General features: G+C 41.2%; 1 protein-coding gene across 1 annotated transcript in view; it reads right to left on the bottom strand.

Moving 5' to 3' along the window:
- Positions 1–24143, bottom strand: part of LOC134358524 (macoilin-like) — a 108124-nt gene extending 83981 nt beyond the window's left edge. The window contains exons 1-2 of the mRNA XM_063070847.1: positions 23965–24143; positions 23227–23307 (exon numbers count right to left, since the gene is read on the bottom strand). Of these exons, the coding sequence (XP_062926917.1) occupies positions 23227–23255 (29 nt within the window). The 5' untranslated portion in view covers positions 23256–23307; positions 23965–24143. The remainder of the gene's footprint in view (positions 1–23226; positions 23308–23964) is intronic.
- Between the last annotated feature and the right edge of the window lie 2369 nt (positions 24144–26512).

Raw genomic sequence — 26512 nt, 5'->3', positions numbered from 1 at the left:
ATTTATGTATATCTCACTGAGTAAATCCACTAGAACCCCACAGCCTTCAAGCCCATAGCGTTCAATCATATTGAATAATGTAATTACTTATAAAAAGGTTCTTACTGACATGATTGAATTAAACTGCTTAATTATGAAAAATTAACATTCTGAACAGTCCACAAACAGTGCTGTTAAGTACATGCAAGGAATCAAGGGTAATAGGGAGCAGGTAATAAAGTGGAATTGAGGTCAAGTCAGCCATGATTTGAAGAGACAGACTAGAGGGGCAAGGTCTTGCTCCTGTCTCTTTAATTGTTCAAAAGCAAGGTTCACAACAACACAATTCCACTAAGCAATCCTGCATAAATAACCAATGTGAAACTGAGTTTCAAAATTTGCTGTTCAGATAGACCTATGATTTTTAAATTCTACACTTGGCGCTCTGCCTCATCCAATCCCATAAAAACAAAGGCAATACTTAATCTCAAAGAATAAAACAAACAAGTCCCAGAATTTACTTCTCACAGAGCCGTTTCTACTCACTGAAACATTTATAAACCATCCATTACACTTGGTCCAGTATTTCATTTGGTACACAATGAAATAATGTGAAGGGATTTCCTCAGATCATGTGGTATTCCTCTAAACTGCCAGACCAAACTAAAGATGTGGGCCTAACAAATTATCTATCTACTTTTTATTTATTTTAAAGATGCAGCACTGTAAAAGGCCCTTCCAGTCCTAAGAGGCTGCGTTGCACAATTACACGCATGTGACCAATTAACCTACTAAACCGTATGTCTTTGGACTGTGGAAGGAAACCGGAGCACCCATGGGAAAGTCACACGGTCATGGAGAGAACGTACAAACTCCTTACACAAAGAGCGTCAGAATTGACCCTGGGTCCCTGGCTCTGTAATAACGTTACACTAACGACTACACTACCTAGGGCTGGTGTCCAGAGATGCACATATTCAGAACCTGTTTCTATGCAAGTCTAAAATGATACCCGCCATCATCGTTTGCTTCTTGTTGCTTCTGCCCTTTATCTGCACTGTAAAGGGGTTGTGATGAAGGCAAGGATTTGGTATGATAAAAAGCAACAAATAGGTGCTTTCACGAACTACGGCTTGTAAATTGGCAAAGATATGTGTTGGATCGGAGGTAATTCAATATATGAGAAGAAACACTGGATAAGGGGATCCCTTCGACAGCTCCACCCACAATCTCATCAACAGCCATGTTTCTGATGGCCTGCACCATCTCCCTTTGCCACCAACTTTTGCTGCCTCTGGTTGCCATGACTTACAATAGAAAGGGAAGAGAGGTTCTGAGAGTTAAGCAATCTGTCAGGGTAATGCAGTTGAGATGATTGACAAGCTGACAGTGTGTGCAAGCTGTGAAATGCAGACATGAAGTTTGTGCTCATATTAAATGTGTGTGAGGGTAGATTGGAACATCTGACTCTTGGGAATGAATCTGGAGTTGTATTGTATGTACCTTTCTTTCTAGACACAGTGAATTTCACAGTGTTTGTGTAATTGGCAGGATACAGTTCTTGAAGATGCATCCTCTGATTCTAGCCACCTGAGTGAGATCAATCACCTTCTTGGAGCACTACATCCTTGTTACTGCACTTTGACTCTTGGCATTGACCTCAAAGACCAGCTGCTCCCACCTTCCTTTTCTAGAGGAATTCTGGTCCACTGGTGACACAGATCATCTATCCTAAATTTCACCCCCATCACCAAAGCTTCCATATAACATTGGAAAACATTCTTGTGCCATTCTTCAAATTTTCCCAGATCAGAATGAATTTCAGCTCCTCCACCAGGAACAATCCACTTCCTATTTCAGCAATACAGACTGACTTTAATGGAATTTGACATCATCATATTGATCCTTACAACAATCAACCTGAATACTGAAATAATAGAAGTGAACAGATGCAAAATAAGTGTTGAAACTATTTTATAAAATATTTCAAGCCTACTAATTGATATCACAATTTTTCTAAGGGTCCGTTAAGATTAAGTAGTGTGTAGACTATTATGCATCTCCTTATGAATGCAACTTTCAGAGAGGCCTCTAGGTTATCAAGCAGTCCATTTAAACAGGAGAATCACAAAGTCCTCTTTAATTACGACAAATCTTTGTTAAAGCACCGTTTTGATAACCAGTGATATCCGGCTGGTTACTCTGTAAATGCTTAATGAGGTGATTTGTTCACCAAGACTGGCAATAAAATGAATGAGCAATTAAAAGCCATGCAGACTCTTGCCTAAGTTCATTATTGCCATTGAGTTCTGAATCTCAGTCAAGTGAAAATCAATTGCCATTTAAAAGTAAACATGCTTCAAACCTTTCTGGTGTTCAGCTAAATTGCTTCAAATTAAGTTTAAAGTTTAACTGACAGTTGGTTTCAAAATTATTATGGAGAATTCTGCAGAGTTAGCAAGTAATTCTAATAATCAATGATTGAAGTATGTGCACCAGCAGCTTTACAATGCAGTGACAGTCCCCAAGACAATGTATAGCACCACAACTATGAACCATCCACCAGGTAATTTGCTGCTAAAGCATAATGCTCTGCACTTGCCGGCTGCTGAATTTTGATTCTCAGTGTGTTCTCAAATCTAAACTTAAAAACTTTTTGTCTGTCTGCTGGGATAACACTGGAATTGGAAGTTTTGGGTCTGCCAGGCTGAGTACTGCTTACAGAGTGGACTTCACCTAAATGATAGCTACTATTTGAAAACACTGGATGAAAATTACTGTCTTGACAGTACCTATGTACAAGATTTAAGATTTTAAATTGGTGGGATGCTGATTTCAATAGTTTTCAGTAGGACCTGGCAAAAATAGATCAGGAGGAGCTGGTAAAGCAAAAGAAAAATCCAAGGGAGGACATTTGAAGGTGAGATATTAAGAGATCAAAGTCATAAACACAAAATAATCTGGAGATGCTGGGGTCAAAGTAACACTCACAACACGCTGGAGGACCTCAGCAGGTCGGGCAGCATCCGTGGAAAAGATCGGTCGACATTTCGGACCGGAACCCCTGACGAAGGGCTCCAGCCCGAAACGTCGACCGATCCTTTCCACGGATGCTGCCCGACCTGCTGAGTTCCTCCAGCGTGTTGTGAGTGTTGCAAGAGATCAAAGTCAACATGTACCCTTAGGGGTAAGAAGCAAAGATGGCAGAATTGGGACCCTTAATTATCAAAGGGAATTGAAGGTGTGATTAGAATTGAAAAGAAAGTATAAGTCAGGTATAAGCATTTGATATCAAATGAGGACTTAAAAATGTATAGGGCTGTTGGAGAAAACTTAATTAGAGGGCAAAAATAGGCATGAAATGGCCTCAGCAATCAGGATGCAAAAGCATCCCAAAGCCTTCTACATACATTGCGTGGCCACTTTATTAGGTGCTGTAACTCCTGTATCTAATAAAGTGGACACTGAATGTATGTTTGTGATCTTCTGCTGCTGTAGAACATCAACTTCAAGGTTGGACGTGTTGTGCATTCAGAGATGCTCTTCTGCACACCACTGTTGTAACATGTGGTTATTTGAGTTACTATCGCCTTCCTGTCAGCTTGAAACAGTCTGGCCATTCTCATCTAACCTCTGTCATTAACAAGGTGTTTTTGTCCACAGAACTGCCACTCACTGGATGTTTTTTTTGTTTTTCTCACCCTTCTCTGTAAACTCTAGAGACTAGTGTGTGTGAAAATCTCAGGAGATCAGCAGTTTTAGAGAGACTCTAATCACTTCATCTGGCACCAGTAATCATTCCACAGTCAACCCATTCTGATGTTTGGTCTGAAAAATAACTGAGCTTCTTGACCATGTCTTCATGCTTTCATGCATAGAGTTGCTGTCACATGATTGGCTTATTAGATATTTGCATTAACGAACAGGTGTGCAGGTGTACCTAATAAAAAGTGGCCACTGAGTGTATTTAATTAGAAATAAGAGGATGCAATAATATGGAGGTATCAATGGAATTGTACCAGTTCACAGAAATGGAGGGAGTTTGGGAGGAAAAACGTGATAAGATATTTTATTACACCCTCTCAGAAATCTCATTAAGATAGTAACCCCTCCTGTTTGCTGGAGAAATTGTGGAAATCAAAATGCAAACCATTATCATATTTTCTGGGAATGCCCCATTATCAAAGACTATTAGAGTGGGATACATAATGCCCTACAAGACATCTTTAAATGTGAAATAACCTTAGAGAGTAAGACCATATATTTTGGGTATATACTTCAAGAACGGTTGAAAGGAGATGAATATTTAATGAATATACTGCTGGTGGCTGGTAAAAAGACCCTGACCAGGAAATGGTTATCACTGGAGAGCCCAACTTTAAATGTATGGATGGAAATTACAATGGACATTTACAAAATAGAGAAGAATCATAAGTTGGAACAATTTTATTCATACTGGGAAAAATGGTTTAACTACATAACACCTCATAGGCCTGATTTTACTCTCACAAGTCAATGAATATGTTGTAAAAAAAAAAGATCACTCCCTACTTTGTACAGAGTTTTCTTTTTTCGATTGTTCTTTCTTTCCTCTTCTTTCTATAAGTGTATACCTCAGATAAATATTATATGGAGATTTGTGACAAATATGATTATATGATATATATGTACAGTACCTGAAATACACCTTATAGAAATGTTTCTTTGATGATGAACTTCAATAAAAAATAAATTACAAAAAAAAATAAGAGGATTCAAGTTCATGCCTCTCAGAAAATGGTGACACAAATGAATAGGGTGGCAGAGAAGGCAGTCAACAACCTTGCATTCATAGTTTAAGGCATTGACTATTAGAATTGCAATGTCATGCTGCTGTACAGAACATTGGTCAGGCTACACTTGGAGTATTGTATACACTCTGGTCACCATTCTACAGAATGGATGTGGTGGCATTAGAAACAATGCCAAGTGGATTACCAAAATGTTATCCAGAATGACGATTTTATTATTAGGGGAGATCAGGTAGGCTGGGCTTATTCTCATAGGAGGTTGAGAGGTTGCCTTACAGAGTTTTATAGACTTACCAGGGGCATAGGGTAGATAGCCAGAATCCTTTTCATAGAGTCAAGAGGCTAAACTAAAAGTCATAGCTTTAAAGCGTTGTGGGGAAGGAGGTTGGAGCTGAATCTCTCGGCCATTTTTTTAATACAAAGAGTACCAGAGGAAGTTTTGGAGGTAGATAGAACTACAGAGTTTAAAAGACATTTTGAGAAGTACTCGGATAGAAATGGAGTTGTAGTTTATAGGCCTAATGTAGACATTTGAACTTAGTGTGGATAGACATCATGGTTGGCATGGGTCTATGGGCCTGTTTCTGTGCTGTACAGATCTGTGACTCCATCCTTGTTCTTTTCTTGGAACTAATTTGACCTTTTGTGATGAACTCAGTGAATTAATTCTTAAACTATTCAAGAAGGAAGTTCATTCCAGAACTAATGAGATGACCTCCTTTTCCAAAAAAGGGGCTTTCCTTCCTCCATCGACACTACCCTCAACCAAATCTCTTATATTTCGCGCACATCTGCCTTCACCCCATCCTACTGAACCCCACCAGGAATAGGGTTCCCCTTGTCCTCACCTACCACCCCAGCAGCCTCTATGTCCAGCACATAATTCTCTGTAACTTCTGCACTCTCCAGCTGGATCCCACCACCAAGCACATCTTTCCCTCCACCCCACTTTCTGCCTTCTGCAGGGATCACTCCCTATACAATTCCCTTGACCATTTGTCCCTCCCCACTGATCTCCCTCCTGGCACTTACCTTGCAAGCGGAAAAAGTGCCACACCTTCCCCTACATTCAGGGCCCCAAACAGTCCTTTCAGGTAAGGCAACACTTCACCTGTGAGTCTGTTGGGGTAATCTACTGTATTCGGTGCTCCCAGTGTGGCCTCCTGTATATCGGTGAGACCCAATGTGAATTGGAAGACTGCTTCGCTGAGCACCTATGTTCCATCTGCCAGAAAAAGTGGGATCTCCCAGTAGCCCCACATTTTAATTCCACCTCCCATTCCCATTCCGACATGTCCACCCACGGCCTCCTCTACTGACATGATGAAGCCACACTCAGGTTGGAGGGGTAACGCCATATATTCCATCGGGGTAGCCTCCAACCTAGTGGCATGAACATTGACTTTTCTCAAACTTCTGGTAATGCCCCCCCACTTCACCATTCCCTATCCCCTTTTCCCTCTCTCACCTTATCTCCTTGCCTTCCCATCACCTCCCTCTGGTGCTCCTCCCCCTTTTCTGTCTTCCATGGCTTTCTGTCCTCTCTTATCAGATTCCCCCTTCTCCAGCCTTGTATCTTTTTCACCAATCAACTTCCCAGCTCTTTACTTTATCCCTCCCCCTCCCGGTTTCACCTATCACCTTGTGTTTCTCCCTCCTCTCCCCCCACTTCCTTACTCTGACTCCCCAATATTTTTCCAGTCCTGATGAAGGGCCTTGACCCAAAACGTCGACTGTACTCCTTTCCACAGATGCTGCCTGACCTGCTGAGTTCCTGCAGCATTTTGTGTGTGTTGCTTGGATTTCCAGTATCTTCAGATTTACTCTTAAACTATTCAAGTTGTCTGCATTCCTGTGCATAAGTATAAATCGCCAGCCTGTTTGGTTTAGCGATGGGAAATTTTGTCACCGGCAGTTGACAATGTTACGCTGCTTGGTTTGGCTGTATTCATGAGTATTCATGTATGGTCTTCAACTTGAGATTTGCCCTTTAATCCTGCAGTTGAAAGCCCTCATGAGTAGGGCAATCTAAACTGGGCAAAAACAATAGAGTGTAATAGTGAATTGCACTGGTACTTTCATTAGTTAAAAATGCAAATTTCCTCATGTACAAAATCAAGTAGTTTTGATTTTCTAAATCTAAATCTGAAATATGACCAGGCTCACGAGTAGCCATTCCCTGAGTTTTGTGGATGTAAATAAATAAGGCCTGACATTGTGGGAAGATTGCACGCACTTAATCAATAATCATCTTAATCATCTTGCTGTTTTCTCTTCAGTACACAAAATGCCTTCTAATTCCTTTGTGGCTTGGTTTGATTCCTTGTTATGTATTCCAAACATTACTCTAAGAACAGATGGAACAGTTTATGGACAGGATGGCCCCTTGAGCCTGTTCTACCACTCAATAAGATCATTGCTATCCTCGACCTTGTCCATTTTCTGACCTTTTTTTGTATTCCATATTCCTTAGCAACAACATATATTAATTTTAACCCTTAATACATTTCTTGGCCAAGCACCCACAGCCCTTGGCTGAGAAAATTCCAAGATTTACAGTCATTTTAACCCAAGTTGTTGCCCCCTAGTTTGAGACTCCCCCACCCTATTAAAAAGAGTCTTATGAAACTCATAATGTTATAAACCATTCTAAAGGCCCCCTGCAACCCAATGTGAATAAATACAGTCCATCTAATCTCTTGTTGAAACTAAAACCCTCCTTTTTCGGATATATCCTAGTGAATATCTTTTGCAATCATTTAAATGTTACCACATCTTTCCTGTAGTGTGGTGACCAGATCTGCGTACAATACTGAAAGTGTAGCTTAACAAACATAAACCAACTGAAATGTGACGTCCCAAGCACTCCATGTGTTGACTAATGAAGGCGAGCATGCCATATGCCTTCTTCACCAAATTGTCTACCTGTTGCCACTCTCAGAGACCAATGTACTTGAACACCAAGGTTACTCTATTCCATAACTCTCCTCAGAAGCCTACCATTCACCATGTATATCCTGCACTCGTTTAACTTCAGAAAATGCATGACCTCACACTTGTTGGAGTTAAAATTCATCTGTCACTTCTTTGCCAATTTTCTCGGTTGATGAATATCATAGAACACAGAACACTACAGCACAGAAACAGGCCCTTCAGCCCACCTAGTCCATACCAAACTATTATTCTGCCTATCTTTGTGCATCGTTGGACAACATTATTCACCCTCCACATACCACCAATTTTGGGGTCATCTGCAAATTACTAGTCATGCCACTAACATTCTGATCCAAATTATTAATATATATGACAAACAGCAGGGGACCCAGCTCCAATTCCTGTGATAGACCACTGGCCACAGGTCTCCAATCTGCAAAACAACCCTCCATCTACCAAGCCAATTTTGTATCCATGACTAGCTCACCTTGGATCATCTCAACACCATGTTTACCAACCTTCTAGTCCAGCCTATGATGCAGACCCTTTACAAACGTCTAGCTAAGGTCCATATAGACAATGCTCAGCGACCTTCTTTCGTCTTGTTCACTTCTTCAAAAAAGTCAATCAAATTCTTGAGCTGCAATTTCCCACAGAGCCACACTACCTCTACTAAGCCCTTGCCTTTCTAAATGCAAATAAATCCTTTCTCTCAGAATCCTTTCCAATAATTTTTGCACCTGTAGTTTCCTGATTTATCCCTGCTGCCCTTTATAAAAAAAGTGTCCATTAGCTTTCCTCCAGTTTTCCAGTACTTCACCTGTGGCTAACAAAATTACAAGTCTCTCCCAGTATTCCAGCAAAACCCTCCCTTGCTTCCTAAAATACCTGGAATTACCTGCTTAGGCACTGGAGATTAATCTAGATTTCTGTGTTTCAGGATCTCTAGTACTTCCTCCTCGGTGACGTTGAAGTTCTCCAGAATATCGTTTCCTCTCCTGAACTTACTAGCTTCCACAATTTTCTCTTCAGTAAAATAAGGATGAGAAGAGTTCATTGAAGACCTCACGCATTTCCAGCAGCTCCAAGTTGAGCAACAATTTTCCTAGTACAGAATCTTTTAGGGTTTGCCTTTATCCTTCCTAACAGGTATATCTCATGTCCCTTTTTGTCCTCCTAATTTCCTTTTCTTTTTTCAATATTTTTATTAATTTTCTGCATAGGAGAATACAGAGTTCAAGAAAAAAGAAATATATCAAATACATTATATTGAATCACACATACAAACTCTTTACTCTATATTCATACAAATTGATTAATTCATAGTTTTGAAATATAGTAAATTTATTATATGGAAAAAGACTTAACTCACTACCAAGACCAAAGCTGATTAGCAAAGAAGAAAAAAGAAAAAAAAGTACATTATTAGCCATCATCTGTGCTTTAACGGCAAATCAAAGGTTTTGAAAATAGTTCAAAAAAGGTCCTCATAATGTTTGAAAGGCTTGAACCGACTCTTCTCTAAATTTAAACATGACATCACATCACGCAGCCATTGAACATGAGTGGGCAGGACCACATCTTTCCATTTAAGCAAGACCGCCCTCCTAGCCGTAAGAGACATAAAAGCCAAAACGTGCAAATCATATTTCTCCAAAATAATATCCTTTCCTCCAACAATACCAAATAAATTGGTCAAAGGATTAAGCTTAAAATTTACTTTAAAAAGTACCGAGAAGGTTTGAAATACTTCTTTCCAATATTTTCAAGACTCGGACATGTCCAAAACATATGAATGAGGGAAACTTCTTCGTTATTACATTTATCACAATAAGGAGATATATCCAAATAAAAGCGAGACAACTTATCCTTGGTCATGTGGGCCCTATAGACCACTTTAAATTGTAGGAGAGAGTGGTGAGCACATAACGATGAAGTGTTAACCAATTTAAAAATTTCATTCCAAGTTTCCTCAGAAATTGAAGTCTGTAAGTCTTGTTCCCAAAGATTTTTAATTTTATCTAAAGGAACACTTCTCATTAACATATTAGCAACATATTAGAAATATTAGATATAGATCCATTATAAAAAGGTTTCAAATTAAAAATTACATCTAGTAGATTCTTATCAGGACTTTTAGGAAATGTACATATTTGAGACTGGAAAAAGCCTCTTATTTGTAGGTATCGAAAAAAGTGAGTTTTGGGTAAGCTATGTTTAGCTGACAGTTGCTCAAACGAAAAGACTTCCTTCCACCTAATTTCCTTCTTATGCATACACTGACATCCTGTATAGCTTTCTCTCTAACTTTTCTTCAATAACAATCTCACCACTCTCGTTAAATTTGAAGTTATTTCACTAATCTCTGTTGAATCTGGTTTAAGATGGCACTGGTGAAGCACTGCGATGACTTGCTGGCAGCAAACCACAATCATTAGCAACTCTATTCCTCACACTTTTTCACGGAAACAATCACTGCAATCAACAGGCTGTAAATTCCCTTTTGGAGTTGAGCTTTTGAATCACCATCTTTGTGGTGTGAACTGAACACTTGAAGATTCAGGGCAGTTGCAGTACGAGCCGAATCGAGGCAGCGGGGCCTAGGCCTGAGAGTGGGGAATGAGCCAATGTTTGGCCATTGCTGGAACAGACTTGGAGACGATTTGAAGTGCCAGAACTGAGGTGAAGCACAGTCACGGCAGCAGAGCCAAGCCTAAGAGCAAGGAACGACATGAGGTTTGACTGAGTTGAGCACCGGACCAGATTGGAAAGGTTGGGTTCGGGTCAATTCGAGGATGAGGGGCCAGGGCCCAAGAGCATATTGAAGTGGCAGGACCTGGGCCAGATTGGAAAGGTCAGGGTGTCAGGGCCAGAGATGAGGAACAGGCCGGTGTTTTGCTTACCGCTTTGAGAGGTTTACTCATCCCTGCATTGAACTGAGGCTGTGGCCGTCAACTGACAGGCTCCTGGACCAGCTGCAGTGATGACTGGTTTATGGTTGTGGGCTCACTTTCATGAACTTCAGTTCTGAATGCTATTTGGTTACCTTTGATGTTTGCATGACTTCTTTTTTTTCCCTGTGCATTTGATATTTGATGGTCTTCTTTTTAAAAGTGTGTTCTTTTGGGTTTCTTTGTTTTGTGGATGCCTGTAAGGAGACAAATCTCAAGGAGAATTGGAAGAGCAAATCTGCAGAGAGGTAGCAGGCAACTGCAGGAAACATAAAGTTGTGGTGGTAGGGGATTTTAATTTTCCATATATTGATTGGGACTCCCATACTGTTAGGGGTCTAGATGGTTTAGAGTTTGTAAAATGTGTTCAGGAAAGTTTTCTAAATCAATATACAGAGGGACCAACTAGAGGGGTGCAATATTGGATCTCCTGTTAGGAAATGAGTTAGGACAAGTGACAGAAGTCTGTGTAGGGGAGCACTTTGGTTCCAGTGATCATAACACCATTAGTTTCAACTTGATCATGGACAAGGATAGATCTGGTCCTAGGGTTGAGGTTCTTAACTGGAAGAAGGCCAAATTTGAAGAAATGAGAAAGGATCTAAAAAGCGTGGATTGGGACAGGTTGTTCTCTGGCAAGGATGTGATCGGTAGGTGGGAAGCCTTCAAAGGAGAAATTCTGAGAGTGCAAAATTTGTATGTTCCTGTCAGGATTAAAAGCAAAGTGAATAGGAATAAGGAACCTTGGTTCTCAAGGGATATTGCAACTCTGATAAAGAAGAAGAGGGAGTTGTATGACATGTATAGGAAGCAGGGAGTAAATAAGGTGCTTGAGGAGTATAAGAAGTGCAAGAAAATACTTAAGAAAGAAATCAGGAGGGCTAAAAGAAGACATGAGGTTGCCTTGGCAGTCAAAGTGAAGGATAATCCAAAGAGCTTTTACAGGTATATTAAGAGCAAAAGGATTGTAAGGGATAAAATTGGTCCTCTTGAAGATCAGAGTGGTCGGCTATGTGCGGAACCAAAGGAAATGGGGGAGATCTTAAATAGGTTTTTTGCATCTGTATTTACTGAGGAAACTGGCATGAAGTCTATGGAATTAAGGGAAACAAGTAGTGAGATCATGGAAACTGCACAGATCAAAAAGGAGGAGGTGCTTGCTGTCTTGAGGAAAATTAAAGTGGATAAATCCCCGGGACCTGACAGGGTGTTCCCTCGGACCTTGAAGGAGACTAGTGTTGAAATTGCAGGGGCCCTGGCAGAAATATTTAAAATGTCACTGTCTACAGGTGAGGTGCAGGAGGATTGGAGAGTGGCTTATGTTGTTCCGCTGTTTAAAAAAGGATCGAAAAGTAATCTGGGAAATTATAGGCCAGTACGTTTAACATTGGTAGTAGGTAAGTTATTGGAGGGAGTACTAAGAGACAGAATCTACAAGCATTTGGATAGACAGGGACTTATTAGGGAGAGTCAACATGGCTTTGTGCGTGGTAGGTCATGTTTGACCAATCTGTTGGAGTTTTTCGACGAGGTTACCAGGAAAGTGGATGAAGGGAAGGCAGTGGATATTGTCTACATGGACTTCAGTAAGGCCTTTGACAAGGTCCCGCATGGGAGGTTAGTTAGGAAAATTCAGTCGCTAGATATACATGGAGAGGTGGTAAATTGGATTAGACATTGGCTCAATGGAAGAAGCCAAAGAGTGGTAGTAGAAAATTGCCTCTCCGAGTGGAGGCCTGTGACTAGTGGTGTGCCACAGGGATCAGTGCTGGGTCCATTGTTATTTCTCATCTATATCAATGATCTGGATGATAATGTGGTAAATTGGATTAGCAAATTTGCTGATGATACAAAGATTGGAGGTGTAGTAGACAGTGAGGAAGGTTTTCAGAGCCTGCAGAGGGACTTGGACCAGCTGGAAAAATGGGCTGAAAAATGGCAGATGGAGTTTAATACAGACAAGTGTGAGGTATTGCATGTTGGAAGGACAAACCAAGGTAGAACATACAGGGTTAATGGTAAGGCACTGAGGAGTGCAGTGGAACAGAGGGATCTGGGAATACAGATACAAAATTCCTTAAGAGTAGCGTCACAGGTAGATAGGGTCGTAAAGAGAGAGTTTGGTACATTGGCCTTTATTAATCAAAGTATTGAGTATAAGAGCTAGAATGTCATGATGAGGTTGTATAAGGCATTGGTGAGGCCGAATCTGGAGTATTGTTTTCAGTTTTGGTCACCAAATTACAGGAAGGATATTAATAAGGTTGAAAGAGTGCAGAGAAGGTTTACAAGGATGTTGCCGGGACTTGAGAAACTCAGTTACAGAGAAAGGTTGAATAGGTTAGGACTTTATTCCCTGGAGCATAGAAGATTGAGGGGAGATTTGATAGAGGTATATAAAATTATGATGGGTATAGATAGAGTGAATGCAAGCAGGCTTTTTCCACTGAGGCAAGGGGAGAAAAAAACCAGAGGACATGGGTTAAGGGTGAGGGGGGAAATGTTTAAAGGGAACATTAGGGGGGGCTTTTTCACACAGAGAGTGGTGGGAGTATGGAATGAGCTGCCAGACGAGGTGGTAAATGCAGGTTCTTTTTTAACATTTAAGAATAAATTGGACAGATACATGGATGGGAGGTGTATGGAGGGATATGGTCTGTGTGCAGGTCAGTGGGACTAGGCAGAAAATGGTTCGGCACAGCCAAGAAGGGCCAAAAGGTCTGTTTCTGTGCTGTAGTTTCTATGGTTCTATGGTCGTATAGACGAGGGGTGATTGATAAGTTCATGCCCTAAGGTAGAAGGAGTCAATTTTAGAAAACCTAGGCACATTTATTTTTCCTACATTTACACACTCAGTCCAGCGGCCGTGGAGCATACGGATCCCTTCTTTGTAGAAGTCAGTGTCTTGGACCTCCGGAAGAGGTCCACAGCAGGGGTGGTTGATAAGTTTGTGGCCCAAGGTAGAAGGAGATGAGTTATTAACTTCAAACTTTCTGCATTTTCACTCAAAGAGTTGAACTGCACGTGCATGTAACAAGAGCTGTGTAACTCATCTCCTTCTATCTTAGGCCACGAACTTATCAACCACCCCTGCTGTGGACACTTTCTGGGGGTTCAAGACCCGTATGCTCCACAACCGCTGCACTAAGTGTGTAAATGTAGGAGGGGACTATGTTGAAAAATAAATGTGCTAAGTTTTCTAAAATTGACTCCTTCTACCTTAGGCCACAAACTTATCAATCACCCCCCCTAGTATACATACTTCGATAATAAATGTACTTTTTGAACTTTGAAGTGTATATTTTCTGTTAGATTTATATTCAGATATTTACGTCAGTGATAATTGTGAAATGGAAAGTAGGGCCTTGCTTAAAATACAGGATCTGACTGAGCTGGGGGTGGGGTGTAAGAGTGATTAAGCATATTCCAGAAAGCTAATGACAAACATTTAAAGTACAATGGAATCACAGGGGAGAGAGTGGGAAAGTGATATTGAAGTAAAGACTGGATTGGCCATGATCATATTGAATGGCGAAGCGAGTAGCCTTTTCCTGCTCTGGTTTCTTCTGTTACTACAGAGTTATCAGCCTGGGGAAGAAAATACCCTGAGGGTTTGAGATTATTGGTTTTGCAGAATCAGGTGTCTTATCACTGATATATGTCATGAAATTTGTTGTTTTGTGCCAGCAGTATGGTGCAATACATAAAATATATGATAAATTATGATAAGAAATATATTAAAAAATTAAATAAGCAAAATAATAGCGAACAACACACACGGGCGCTGGAGGAACTCAGCATGTCAGGCATCATCTATGAAAACGGGTACAGTCGATGTTTCGAGCTGAAACCCAGTGAAGGGTCTCGGCTCGAAATGTCGACTGTACTCTTTTCCATTGAGATGCTGCCTGGCCTGCTGAGTTCCTCCAGCATGTTGTATGTGTTGCTTCGGGTTTCCAGCATCTGCAGATTTTCTCTTGTTTGAAAATAATAGTGAGGGAGTTCACTCAGAAACCCGATGGCAGGGGGGAAGAATCTATTCCTAAAACATTGAGTGTGCATCTTAAGGCTCCAGAACCTCTTCTCTGATGGTAATAATGAGAAAAGGGCATGTGTTGGGTGGTTTGGTCCCTCACGATGAATACCACCCATCGACCTTTGAAGATGTTCATGATGGTACAATAGGAATAAGTAGAAAAGTGACAGGAAGGTGCAGTGTGAAGTGTTTTACGCTTTTTTTTAAAGTAGGCTTGTAATTTTTGTATGTCACCTAATAGATCTTCCAAGACACTATTCAGAGTATATCAACTGTTACTTTGTAAAATGAATCTGCTTCAGTCTGGCACATATCTTACTTCTGAGCATCCTAAGTGTATCTGAAATTTCCTACTATTCTCAGGAAATACTACGACTGCAAATAGATTATTTAAGCAGTCGATCATGGCTAAATTGACACATTGAGTTTACAGGTAGGTGGATGAAGATGTTATGAGCTCCTAGCTCTGCCTCAGAAGAAATCATGTAGGAAATATCTAACTACACAGCAGCAGAGAATATTTTCACAGTTAATGTAAAAAAAAATGCTGGAAACGATCAGCAGCATCTGTGGAACGGGAAAGATTTATGTTTCGGTTCAGGAACACTTCATTAGAACTAAAAAAGGGAGGAAAAAAGTTGGTTAAACAGTAACTGGGGCCTTCCACTTTAATTGAACAGCCCACTCATGCTCTCATTTTTCTGTCAACTGCCTTTCAAATTCTCCAACTTCAGCTAACTCCCTCTCGCCTGTATCGGATGATCTTCAATGAAAGGTCATCAAACACATCTTTAGCACCCCACCCAGCATTCGCCACCTTCCGCAAGGATTACTCCTTCTGTGATTCCCTTGTCCATTTGTCCTTCCCCACTCCTGGCACTTATCGTTACCAGCAGAAAAAGTGCGACATCTGCCCATTCACCTCCATTCATAGCCCCGAACAGTCCTTCCAGGTGAGGCAACACTTCACCTGCAAATCAGCTGGAGTTGTCTGTTGTGTCCAGTGGTCCCAATGGGACCTCCTCTACACGGGCGGGGCCCACTGTAGATTGGGGGAAACACTTTGCTCCATTCACAAAAAGCAGGATTTCCCGGTAGCCAACCATCTTAATTCCAATCCCCATTCCCATTCCAACATGTCGGTCCTTGGCCTCCTCTACTACCACAATGAGGCCACCCTCAGGTGGGAGGAGAAACACCTCATATTCTGTCTGGGTAGCCTCCAACCTGAAAACATGAATACATGTTTCTCCAACTTCTGGTAATTTCCCCTCCCCCCTTCCCTCTTCTTCAATTCCCCACTTTGGTCCCCTCTCACCTCTTCTCTTCACATGCCTAGCACTTTCCCCTTGTACTCCTCCTAATTCCTTTCATCCCAAGGCCCACTCTCTTCTCCTATTAGATCCTGTCTTCTCCACACCTTTACCTTTTCCACCTATCGCATCCCTGCTTTTTACTTCATCATGCCTTCCCCACCCATCTAGCTGCACCTATCGCCTTCCAGCTTGTACTCCTTATTCTCCCCACCCCCCCCCCACCCCATCACCCTATTCTGGCTTCTTCCTCCCTTCCTTTCCCATCCTGATGAAGGATCTCGGCCCAAAACGTCGACTGTACTTTTTTCCATAGATGCTGCCTGGGCTGCTGAGTTCCTCCAGCATTTTCTGTGTGTTGCTCTGGATTTCCAGTATCTGCAGAATCTCTTGTATTTCTGTATCAGAACTAGCCATTTCTGCTTGTCATCATTTTGACTTACAGTTTTTCCTTTTATTCTATATATAGTCTGGCCTGCTGGACATGTCTTGCAACCTTGCCATTAGCAAAACATTATAGAGGCGACAAGGACTCTTATTTTAACTGCAGTGTTTACACATCTGGTCTTATCCTATCGGAGATATTCTTTTTCTACCCATTGCCCGTTCCCACCTTCTCTGCTACTAAAGACTCATTTGTTTTCTATTTATCATGGTTCTGATTCAGATTCCAGCACCTGAAAATTTCACTTTGCTTCCCTCTATATTCCCGGTATTCTATGTTTTTAGTTAGATTTCAAGTATCGGCAGTTCTTTGCTTTTCATATCAGCCTGGACTTGGTGGCAGTATCTTTTTTGTTGAGAGGTTTTCATGTGTGCACAGTTTAATATATAAATACCACAGTAGCTGTCAGTATTTCACAAGCTATCTTATTTGCAACTTTCTCTGTCACATGCAAGCAAAATCTCTAAAAACTGATATGACTTTAGGCTAACCACAAACTAGTGGCACTGCCAAATGCCCTGTAACTATGCTCAATTACCGGTGTTCTTATGGAGCGAGTAACGGCAAACTCAGTCACAATTACGGCTTAATAAACTATATGGTCACAAAAGAAGAAGTCATGTTTGTGGACTATAGTTCCCCACATGAATATTTCAAAACTTCAGAATTTCTAAAATTTAAGAAAAACATATATGCGCTTATGACAATTCAGACAGAATGAGAATGTAATTTTAATATTGAACAAAATGTTTTAGTTTTCTGTAATAAGCTCCTCGGGTCTGTGCAGGGCGCCGGTGAGTGTTTTAGAGCACCTGAACTGGTTTATTGTTATTTAACAACTGTCTTCAATCGTTTAGAGTTCCTTATGCTCTTTCTCGAGTGACTCACTCTTTGTAATGCGATCTCCTGGTGCCTTCTGTTTAAGCTGGTTAATTTGATAGGCTCAGGGGTTCCGTGTTACTTGTGATATTCAAGCAGATGCCCTATTACCACTAATCACTGGGTCCTACTTTTGAGAACGTTACTCCTTATGGTGTTACTTGGGTAAGCTACCGATGTTATTTTGGAATTATTATGAATAAACTCTCATTGCTGTTTCTACATCAGGAGTCTGTCTTTGGGTTCTGATATTGCCAGTGCACATTGTGACAGAAAGATCCAGCAGAGGTTGAACATCAGTGTTTTGGCATCAGCTGGCTGGAGGCGAGGGTGCCCTCTATTCTCAGTGCATGTCTGGAGACTGTTCTGAGTGTATGTTCTGAGCTCCTGTAATCTATGTCCTGAGTTCCTCTGGTCTACATTCTGAGCTTTTCATGTCACAAGAACCCAGGTGCCCAGCTTGGTGTTTCTGTGACTCAGTTCTGCATAACAAATCAGTATTTAAGTCAATAGTGTAAATTTTGTAAGAATAAAAGCTGATTTATACTTCTGCGTCAAATCGATGCCGTAGGTATGGCGTCGCCATGAACCCTACGCGGATCCCTACACCATAGCCTGACACGCACCTCTTCCAAAATGTAACTACGCGTCGTGGCAATGCAGACCACAACAACTGTGATTGGTCCGCTTGGTAGCATCATATTTCCTCCTACGCTGCAATAGCTTCCCATTGGCCGACTGAAGGGCAGGGAAGGAACTCTGGCTGCAATGCTTTCCATAAAGCTTTACAGACCTCCGAAATTATGGAGGACACATTTCGCTTTTACGAAAAAAGACGCTCGCTTTAAACTTGTTTACCCCGAGAAAGACTCCCATGACCATGAAGCCTTGGACGGGCAGGTATGTGCGCATACGTGACGTTCCTGAATTGCAGAGCGATGCAGACACACCAACGCACAAGTATAAATGCTCAAAACGCGTGTAGGCCACTTGCGTAGGGTATGGCGTCCATTTGATGCACAAGTATAAATCAGCCTTAAAACACTGTGAGCAGGATCCTTCCTAGGTTTCGAGTCTCAGAGTCTCCAGGCTTTTTTTGGGCTTAGGTGCCCTGGCTTAAGCGTCCCAGCCTATGCATTCAACTTTCTCAAGATTGCCAATCTTTCCAAGAGCTTTTCAATGTTTCCAAAGTGTTTTCTATGTTCTCCCTGTCTTGAGGACTCCCAACTCTCCTTCTCAGGGCCCTGCTCAAGGTTCCCCTCAAGGTTTCCTGGTCTCGCTCGAGGTTCCCTGGTCTCACAGTCTCTCCGGGCTCGCAAATTGCTCTGCCTCTTGGCGTTGCCAAGTCTCTCTGCCTCTCAGCGTTCCCAAGTCTCGCTGCCTCTCGGCATTCCCAAGTCTCTGTCCCTCTCGAGCTCCCCAGTACTCTCAAATCTTCTAGATCTCGAATTTTTAGGTCTCCCTGGCCGTCAGGTGCCAGCCATAGGGAAGGAGGGTCTTGTAATGAGTTCCTCAGGCCTGTGCATGGTGCCAGAGAGCATTGGGCTCTGAGGTTTTTGAGCACCTGAATTGGGTTATTGTGTTTAATAATAGTCATTAAGCATTTAAAGTTCCTTGCGTTTTTTTCTCAAGCAACTCACTCTTTGTATTTCAATCTCCTGCTGCCTTCTGTTTAAGCTTGTTAAGTTTATTTTGATATGTTCAGGGATTTCATGTTACTAATATTATTTAAGTGGATACCTGATCAGGACTAATTGCTGGGTGTAGTTTTGAGAATATTACTTCTCACAGTGTCGCTCGGCCGACCCACTGATATTCTTTTGGAATTGTAATGAATAAACTCTCGTCACTGTTTCTATACCAAGAGTCTGTCTTTCCTCTACACTTGGGTACCAATATTGTCAGCACACATCATGACATATATACATTTTAACCTCCAGATGTTCTGATCGTGAGAAACTCTTGACTGCTTCTTCGGCTGTGTGGCATCAGCTGGATGCCTGAGATCTGACTGCACAGCACATGGCATAAGGCAGCTCCCCACCATACTAACTTTTAATTAGGAATTTTCTTGGAGTTTTGTACCAAGTGGATGCTGAATTTTTGGCCACTGTGACTACACTTTAACACATATTGTTTGAGTAAATAGATATGATATGGATGTTTCCCAGATAAAATCCTTTCTATCCAATGTGATTGACAGGAATTATTTGCTACAATGCACTATTTTATTGTAAGGAGGTTTTAGAAGATATAAATCATAAATGTTATAAAACAGCAGAAGCACAAATGAAGTAAAATCATTAAGCAAGTATTTAATGCATCTCATAAGATTCATTTCCCCATAACTTTAACTTGTAAATCTCCTCTGCACTCCTTCTTGTAGTGAGGTGACCAGAACTGAACACAGTACTCCAAGTGGGGTCTAACCAAGGTCCTATATAGCTGTAACATTACCTCATGACTCTGGAACTCAATCCAAAGGTTGATGAATGCCAACATCTTAGCAAAACTGTCGACCTGCGCAGTAGCTTTGAGTGTCCTATGAACACAAACCCCAAGATCTCTCTGATCCTCCACATTGCCAAGAGTCTTACCATTAATACTGTATCCTGTCTTCAAATTTGACCTGTCAAAATGAACCACTTCACACTTACCTGGGTTGAACTCCATCTGCCACTTGATGTCCCACTGTAATCTCTGACAACCCTCCAGACTATCCACAATGTACACCAACGTTTGTGTCATCAGCAAACTTACTAATCCACCCTTCTACTTCTTCATCAAGGTCATTTATAAAAATCATGAAGAGAAGGGGTCCCAGAACAGATCCCTGAGGCACACCACTGGTCACCGATCTCCATGCAGAATATGAACCATCTACAACCATCCTTTGTCTTCGGTGGGCAAGCCAATTCTGGATCCACAAAGCAAGGTCTCCTTGGATCCCATGCCTCTTTACTTCCTGAATGAGTTTTGCATGGGAAACCTTAGCAAATACCGTACTGAAATCCATATACACTACATCCACTGCTCTACCTTCATCAATGTGTTTTCTTACATCCTCAAAGAATTCAATCAGGCTTGTAAGGCATGACCTGCCCTTGGCATGTACATCGAAACATACAGTGAAAGGCGTCTTTTGCATCGTTGTTTGCGAAGTGCTGAGGACAGCCCACAAGTGTAGCAAGTGTAACTCACTAACCCTAAACGTACAAGTTTAGAATATGGAGGGAAACTGGAATACCAGAGGAAAAACTCACGTGGACACGAGGAGAATCTAAACACTCCTTTCAATCAGCAGCAGGAATCAAAGTCTTTCAGTGATCGCTGGTACTGTATAGCAATTGCACTCATCACTACACTACCGTGCCACCCTAAGACTGCTTTCTATTCTTCTCATTCTGCTATGGTGACAATTTAATGGAAAACAACTTAAAGATATTTTAAAGCTTAGCATACATATTTATTTTTTATTTAGAAATACAGAGTGGAACAGACCTTTCCGGCCCAATGAGCCACACCACCCAGGAACCGACCAATTCGCACCTAGCCTATTCACAGGGCAATTTCCAATGAACAATTAACCTATTTACTGGACTGTGGGAGGATACCAGAGCGCCCGGAGGCAACCCACGTGTATACAGGAAGAAGGTAGAAATCTTCCTACAGAGGACACTGGAATTGACCCTGAAATCTGGCGCCCCAAGCTGTACTGGTGTCACACTAACCGCTACGCTGTCGTAGTGCCCTAAATTAATTTTCTTTTCTCTGGAAATGAATAAAAAGCCAAATGGTTAATCTAGTTATGCATCAGTACATCTTATTAAAAGGGATCTTCATTTAATTATATGGTATAAAGATCATTACAAGAATAAACTTGTGCAAAGTAATCTAATCAAGAGTAAATATATTATTCCAGTGTGAGCTCATTTACTTGCAGATGAAGACATGGCTCAGAAAAAAGCGTTTATGTTTGGTCCATGGTTAAGAAACTGCTGTGTAGCCATGCAATTGTCACAAAATTGTTTCCAAGGCATCCACCAAGAAGTGTATTCCTGGTGTAAGTCATGATAATTATCTTTAGGCAGGCAAGGATCCTGCACTAAGTTTGCCTCTAAAACCTACTTGCTGCCCCAGCCAAAAGCCAAGCCCAAAGGAATGATATCCAACTTTCAGAGGATCTGAAATATGAAATAATGGATCAATTATTGCAACAGATGGTAATAAAAATGAGTGTTATGCCTGGTTCCATATCTCACTTCTAATAAAGCATCTTTGATTGTGGACCAGTATAATGGTGAACTAAGGCATTTCAATGAAGAATAATATAGAGATCTTACTGAATGAAACATCTTGATATTATCTGAGCATTTTTATGCTATTCTTTAAATGGTGTACATTTGATTACAGGTCTATATGAATAATTATCATTAATTATCAAACCACTTACCATAAACATTGATTTTACACAGACGTTAATGATTGGTATCAGTCCAGGAGTTGAAGCCACAGTGAAAGCAAGTTAATTATTAGGCAGGTAAGGCTGACGTAGCAGAGCATGGGGTGGCAGTGGTTAGCACAATGCTTTACAGTACCAGAGACCCAGGTTCAATTCTCGCCACTGTCTGTAAAGTGTTTCTACATTCTCCCAGTAACCACATGGGTTTCCTCCTAGTGCTCCCATGGTCTAAAGACGTACCGGTTGGTAGGTTAATTGGTCATTGTAAATGGTCCTGTGACTAGGCCCGGGTTAAATCGGGGGTTGCTAGGAGGCGAGGCTCGAAGGGCTATATTGCAATAAATTCTGTCAAATCTTTTGCTGAGAACCCTAATCTTTTAAAACAATGTGTCATCTTACAGAAAACAAGTAAAATAATATGTGCATATTTAATAGCATTTTACACGAACATGTGTTCATTGTTCTGCAACTAAACTTCTATCAATATGGCATCTTCAGTGTAGCAAAACAACTCAAGGCACTTGAGCCCAGAAGAAAATGTGAGGTTGGATAATAAGATTCACAGCTGTAGAGGCGGGTTCAAAATAGTGGCTTAGAGGAGAGAGAGGAATATGGGAGAAAAGAGATTTAGAAAGGAAATTCCAGAGGTTAACACTTTTGCAAGTAATGTTGGAGATGTTTTGATTTCTGGTGAAAGTAGAATCTAAGGGACATTTCCAGGCAGAGATCTCCATTTCCAGACAGGAGATCCAGAGATCCAGATCTCCTGTCACTCATTCTGAACCATGGCCTCTAAAACTCATTCATTACTCATTTATGTCACTATTGCCAATAAAACATTTCAGAAGTATTTCATTGGTTGTAAATCACTTTACTGTACACATGCATCTTCCCTGTCTTAGAAGATCCTGCTGAGCAAATATACAAAATCATTACTCACTTATGACAAACATTAATGTCAATATTAATCTTTCTAGACTTCTGCTAGGTCATTAAATATTATAAATAACTTAATTAAGCTCTAATTACACTGTTTGTACAAAATTCTAATTTTCATATTGGATTTGTACTATACTTTTCAACCAAGAAGAGATAATTAGGATGCGATTTTGTTAGAAACATCCTAATAAAAGCCCGTACATAATGACATTAAACGATTTCTCCCAATTACTGGTTTACTGTTTCCCTGACAACTAGTACGTTAGCATTGCAAATATGTCCTGTTGTGTAATTATCAATATCACGTGTTCAAAATATAGCTATAACTCAATGTAAAACTCAGATATGATATCACAACCTATATGATTAATGGAATTTATATGATTTCTTGCACGTGAATCCAGCATTGGACATGTCCCCAAACTGGAGGGAAACTTTACTTATCCAAATGGCATTGATAGATCATATGTCCTCTTTGTTCCTCGCATTTATTCCTACCTTCCCATCTCTTCCGTGCACCAACTCATTCTCCGTCACGCAGCTGGTTAATCGACCGCTCATACTCCCTGGACAGAAAATCTAGAATTATGTAAGAATGAGCAATGTTACTGACGGCCGCTCTCGAAGAGGATAATCGTTTCGAGGAAAATATAGCAGTGCCGGAACGAAAGTGTTAACGTTTCGCAACCTACATCCTAATCTCTGCATTTTGTAGAGATCTGGCTGTGAAGCCCAGACCCATCCGCTCATCCAGGAAGAGGTTCGAGACTCTGGTGTGGACCTAATGTTTACTGGACCCATGGACCAGCAGGTGACCCTTAGTCGCAACCTACGTGTAGCTAAATGGAAGAGACAGTCTGATGTCTCAATGTTATCAGAGACGACATGAGACATCCCAAACGGCCGTCTAAATGAATCAGACAAAGAGAGAGAGGTGTTTGAAGGAAGATGTGTCTGAACGGAAAGACGCCGCTTGCTGAATGATCTCTATCAAGCAGGTGGAGAGAAGTTCTGTTAACAAGTCCAATTCAAGGAGAAGGCACAGATTTATATTTTCATCTATTTGCATATAAAATCATGTTTTAAACCCTTCAACACTCATTCGCCTGCAGTGAGAGGGACAGTTTCTCTTGCTGTCTTGGCGCCTGGATGTGAAGCCGGCGTGGAAGCTGCTGATGTTTTAACAATAAACCCGGGGCAGCGCGGAACACAAAGAGCTGCGCTCCCAGCCCTTACCTTAGCTCGCACAGACGCCGGCTGCTGCCAAACTGCTGCCTTTGCAACCTCGCATCCTCCCGTCAGTCTCCCACTAGGTCCACTGGTGCGCTGGCCACGTTTGTAAATAAATATCGCGCCACAAGCCGCGAAAACATAACCTCGCCAGGGGATTCAGATACAAAGATTTAGATGCTTAAACCCGCCCCGATGCCCCCGACGTACACGCAGGCTCCCCCCCCCCCCACGACACACACACACACCCAATTTACCCCAGTCTGGCGTGTGTGTGGATTTAAGCTAGGTCCAAGCTCCAGATATTGGTGCAAAAGATGCTATAACATTATATTGTCGGTATTTGGGAACAGTTAAAACCCAAATCAGCCAAGGCTCATGCTCGCTTGTGGAAAAGGGAAAATAAACAAGCATTAAGAACAGCAGAGGCGAAGTCCCATATTACAGATGCAATCACTGGTGACTGTTAAACAATGAGACCATATGTGCCCTTCTAGTTTTTAGGATGAGCTCGGAGCATGTACCGTTTCATCCGCTGGCTGTGAGGGTGTTTGCATTTCGAGATTGAATACGGGGCACCATCAAACGGAGCAGTGGAAATTATTGTGTGTTGATGTGTGATCGATCTCTCTTAACTACAATGTCGAATTGCAATTAAAAGAAAATAGCGAAATCAGTATGGGGATTGTTCAAATGGAATTGGCCCAGACGTGTAATATAATACTTTGTATTAGGTAACCAAAGTAATTTGGACCTTAAAGTATCGCAGAGTATGCTTACGCTCAGAGGCCACTTTATTAGGTACCTCCTCTACCTATACAGTGGCCACTGAGTGAATGTTCGCGGTTTTCTGCTGCAACCGCTTTAAGGTTCGTCGTGCTGTGTTCGGAGATGCTCTTCTGCACGCCACTGTTGCAATGCATGGTATTTTGTATTACTATCACCTTCCTATCAGCTAGAACCATTCGTCTTTGACCTCTGTCGTTAACAAGAAGTTTTCGCACTCAGAACTGCAACTCCCTGGATACTTTTTTGTTTGTTTTTCACGTCATTCTCTGTAAACTCTGGATTCTGTTGTGTCTGAAAATCGCAGGAGATCAGCAGTCTCTGAGACACTCAAACCCGACGGTCTGGCACCAACAATCACTCCACAGTCAAAGTCACTTAGTTTACATTTCTTCCATGAGATTCTGAAGTTTGGGTGAACAACAGCTGAACTCTTGACCTTATCTGCATTGAGTTGCTGCCACATGATTGGCTGCTTAATTAGATATTCACATTAACAAGCAGTTGTACAGGTGTACCGGATAAACTGGCGACTGAGTGCACTAAAATATTTAAAGGCATGTTAGAGCACAATGAGCGAAAACATACTGAACAGGTTTAAGTCTAGATTGATAGAAGGGTTGGAATTCTGGATGTGAGGCTCTCTAGTTCATGCGATCTATTCTAGTATTATAACTTTATCTGAGGCAACATGTTCTTATCCTGTTTCTTATTTTCTTTCTCTAATCATTTTTCGAAAACCAGCCTGCTCTCTGGATCTGTAAGATTAGATAAAACGTAGAATTTTTCTCATTTCGAAGCTTTTACGTGCAGTTACACATATCCAAATGTCCACACCTAGGTCTCTGTGTCCATCTATCCTCTGACAGCTGTGGCTTCTTTTTCCCGTTCTCCATCAAGAAACACGCACGAGTCCTGATGAAGGGTCTCAGTCAGACTGTTTATTTCCCTCCATAGATGCTGCCTGACTTGTTGTGCTCTTCGAGCATTTTGTGTGAGTTGCTCAAGGATTTTCAGCATCTGCAGAATCTCTTGTGTTTTTGACAAGATATATATTTCTCGGCTCTTAACTGTATCTTCTCTTAACTTCCTCTTGTCTGCCCGGCCTTTCGGTCTTTGCTTACTATCTAGTAAAAACTTCCATCCTTTTCCACAGTTTGTCATGCACTGAATTTGATATTGTAAGCAACCTAAATATCTTTCATTTAAAGCAGGGTATATAAAAATCAACTAAAAAATATATGTTCTGAAAATCTGAATTTAAAAAAAAACTGTTGGATAAACTCAGCAGCTCATCAGGCAGTATCTGTGAAAAGAGAACCAGTTCACGCTTCAATCCAAGCACCTTGATGTTCTGTCACATTTGCTGCCCAATCTGCTGAATTCTTCCAGCATTCCTGCTTTTATTGTAGTTTTCTGGCATCTGATTTTTTTTTTATTTTCATCAGTTGAAAATAATTTGCATGGTAAGGGGAAAAGAGACCAGAAATGGGAACGAATAGATTGGTTTACTGAGAATTGGCATCATTCTTAGAGAGCAAGATGCCCCCCTTCCACACCAAACTGTTTCTATTATATTGTCTCATGAAAAAAGAACCAAAAGAAATTTGCATGGGTAGAGTTCTTGGAAGAGCATAGGAATAATTTCCTGTATTAGTGCTGTATTGTGTAATATACTCACTACACTGATGTGTAATATCCAGTGGAATTAGCAGGATGAAAACTCTGTAGCTGATCATTGAGTGTTGTAGTAACAATGGGAGAAAAC

Source organism: Mobula hypostoma, chromosome 2 (genome assembly GCF_963921235.1).
Source record: "Mobula hypostoma chromosome 2, sMobHyp1.1, whole genome shotgun sequence".
NCBI classification, from domain to species: Eukaryota; Metazoa; Chordata; class Chondrichthyes; order Myliobatiformes; family Myliobatidae; genus Mobula; species Mobula hypostoma.
Note: the sequence above shows the minus strand (reverse complement) of the source record. Positions and strands in the feature narration are given on the sequence as shown.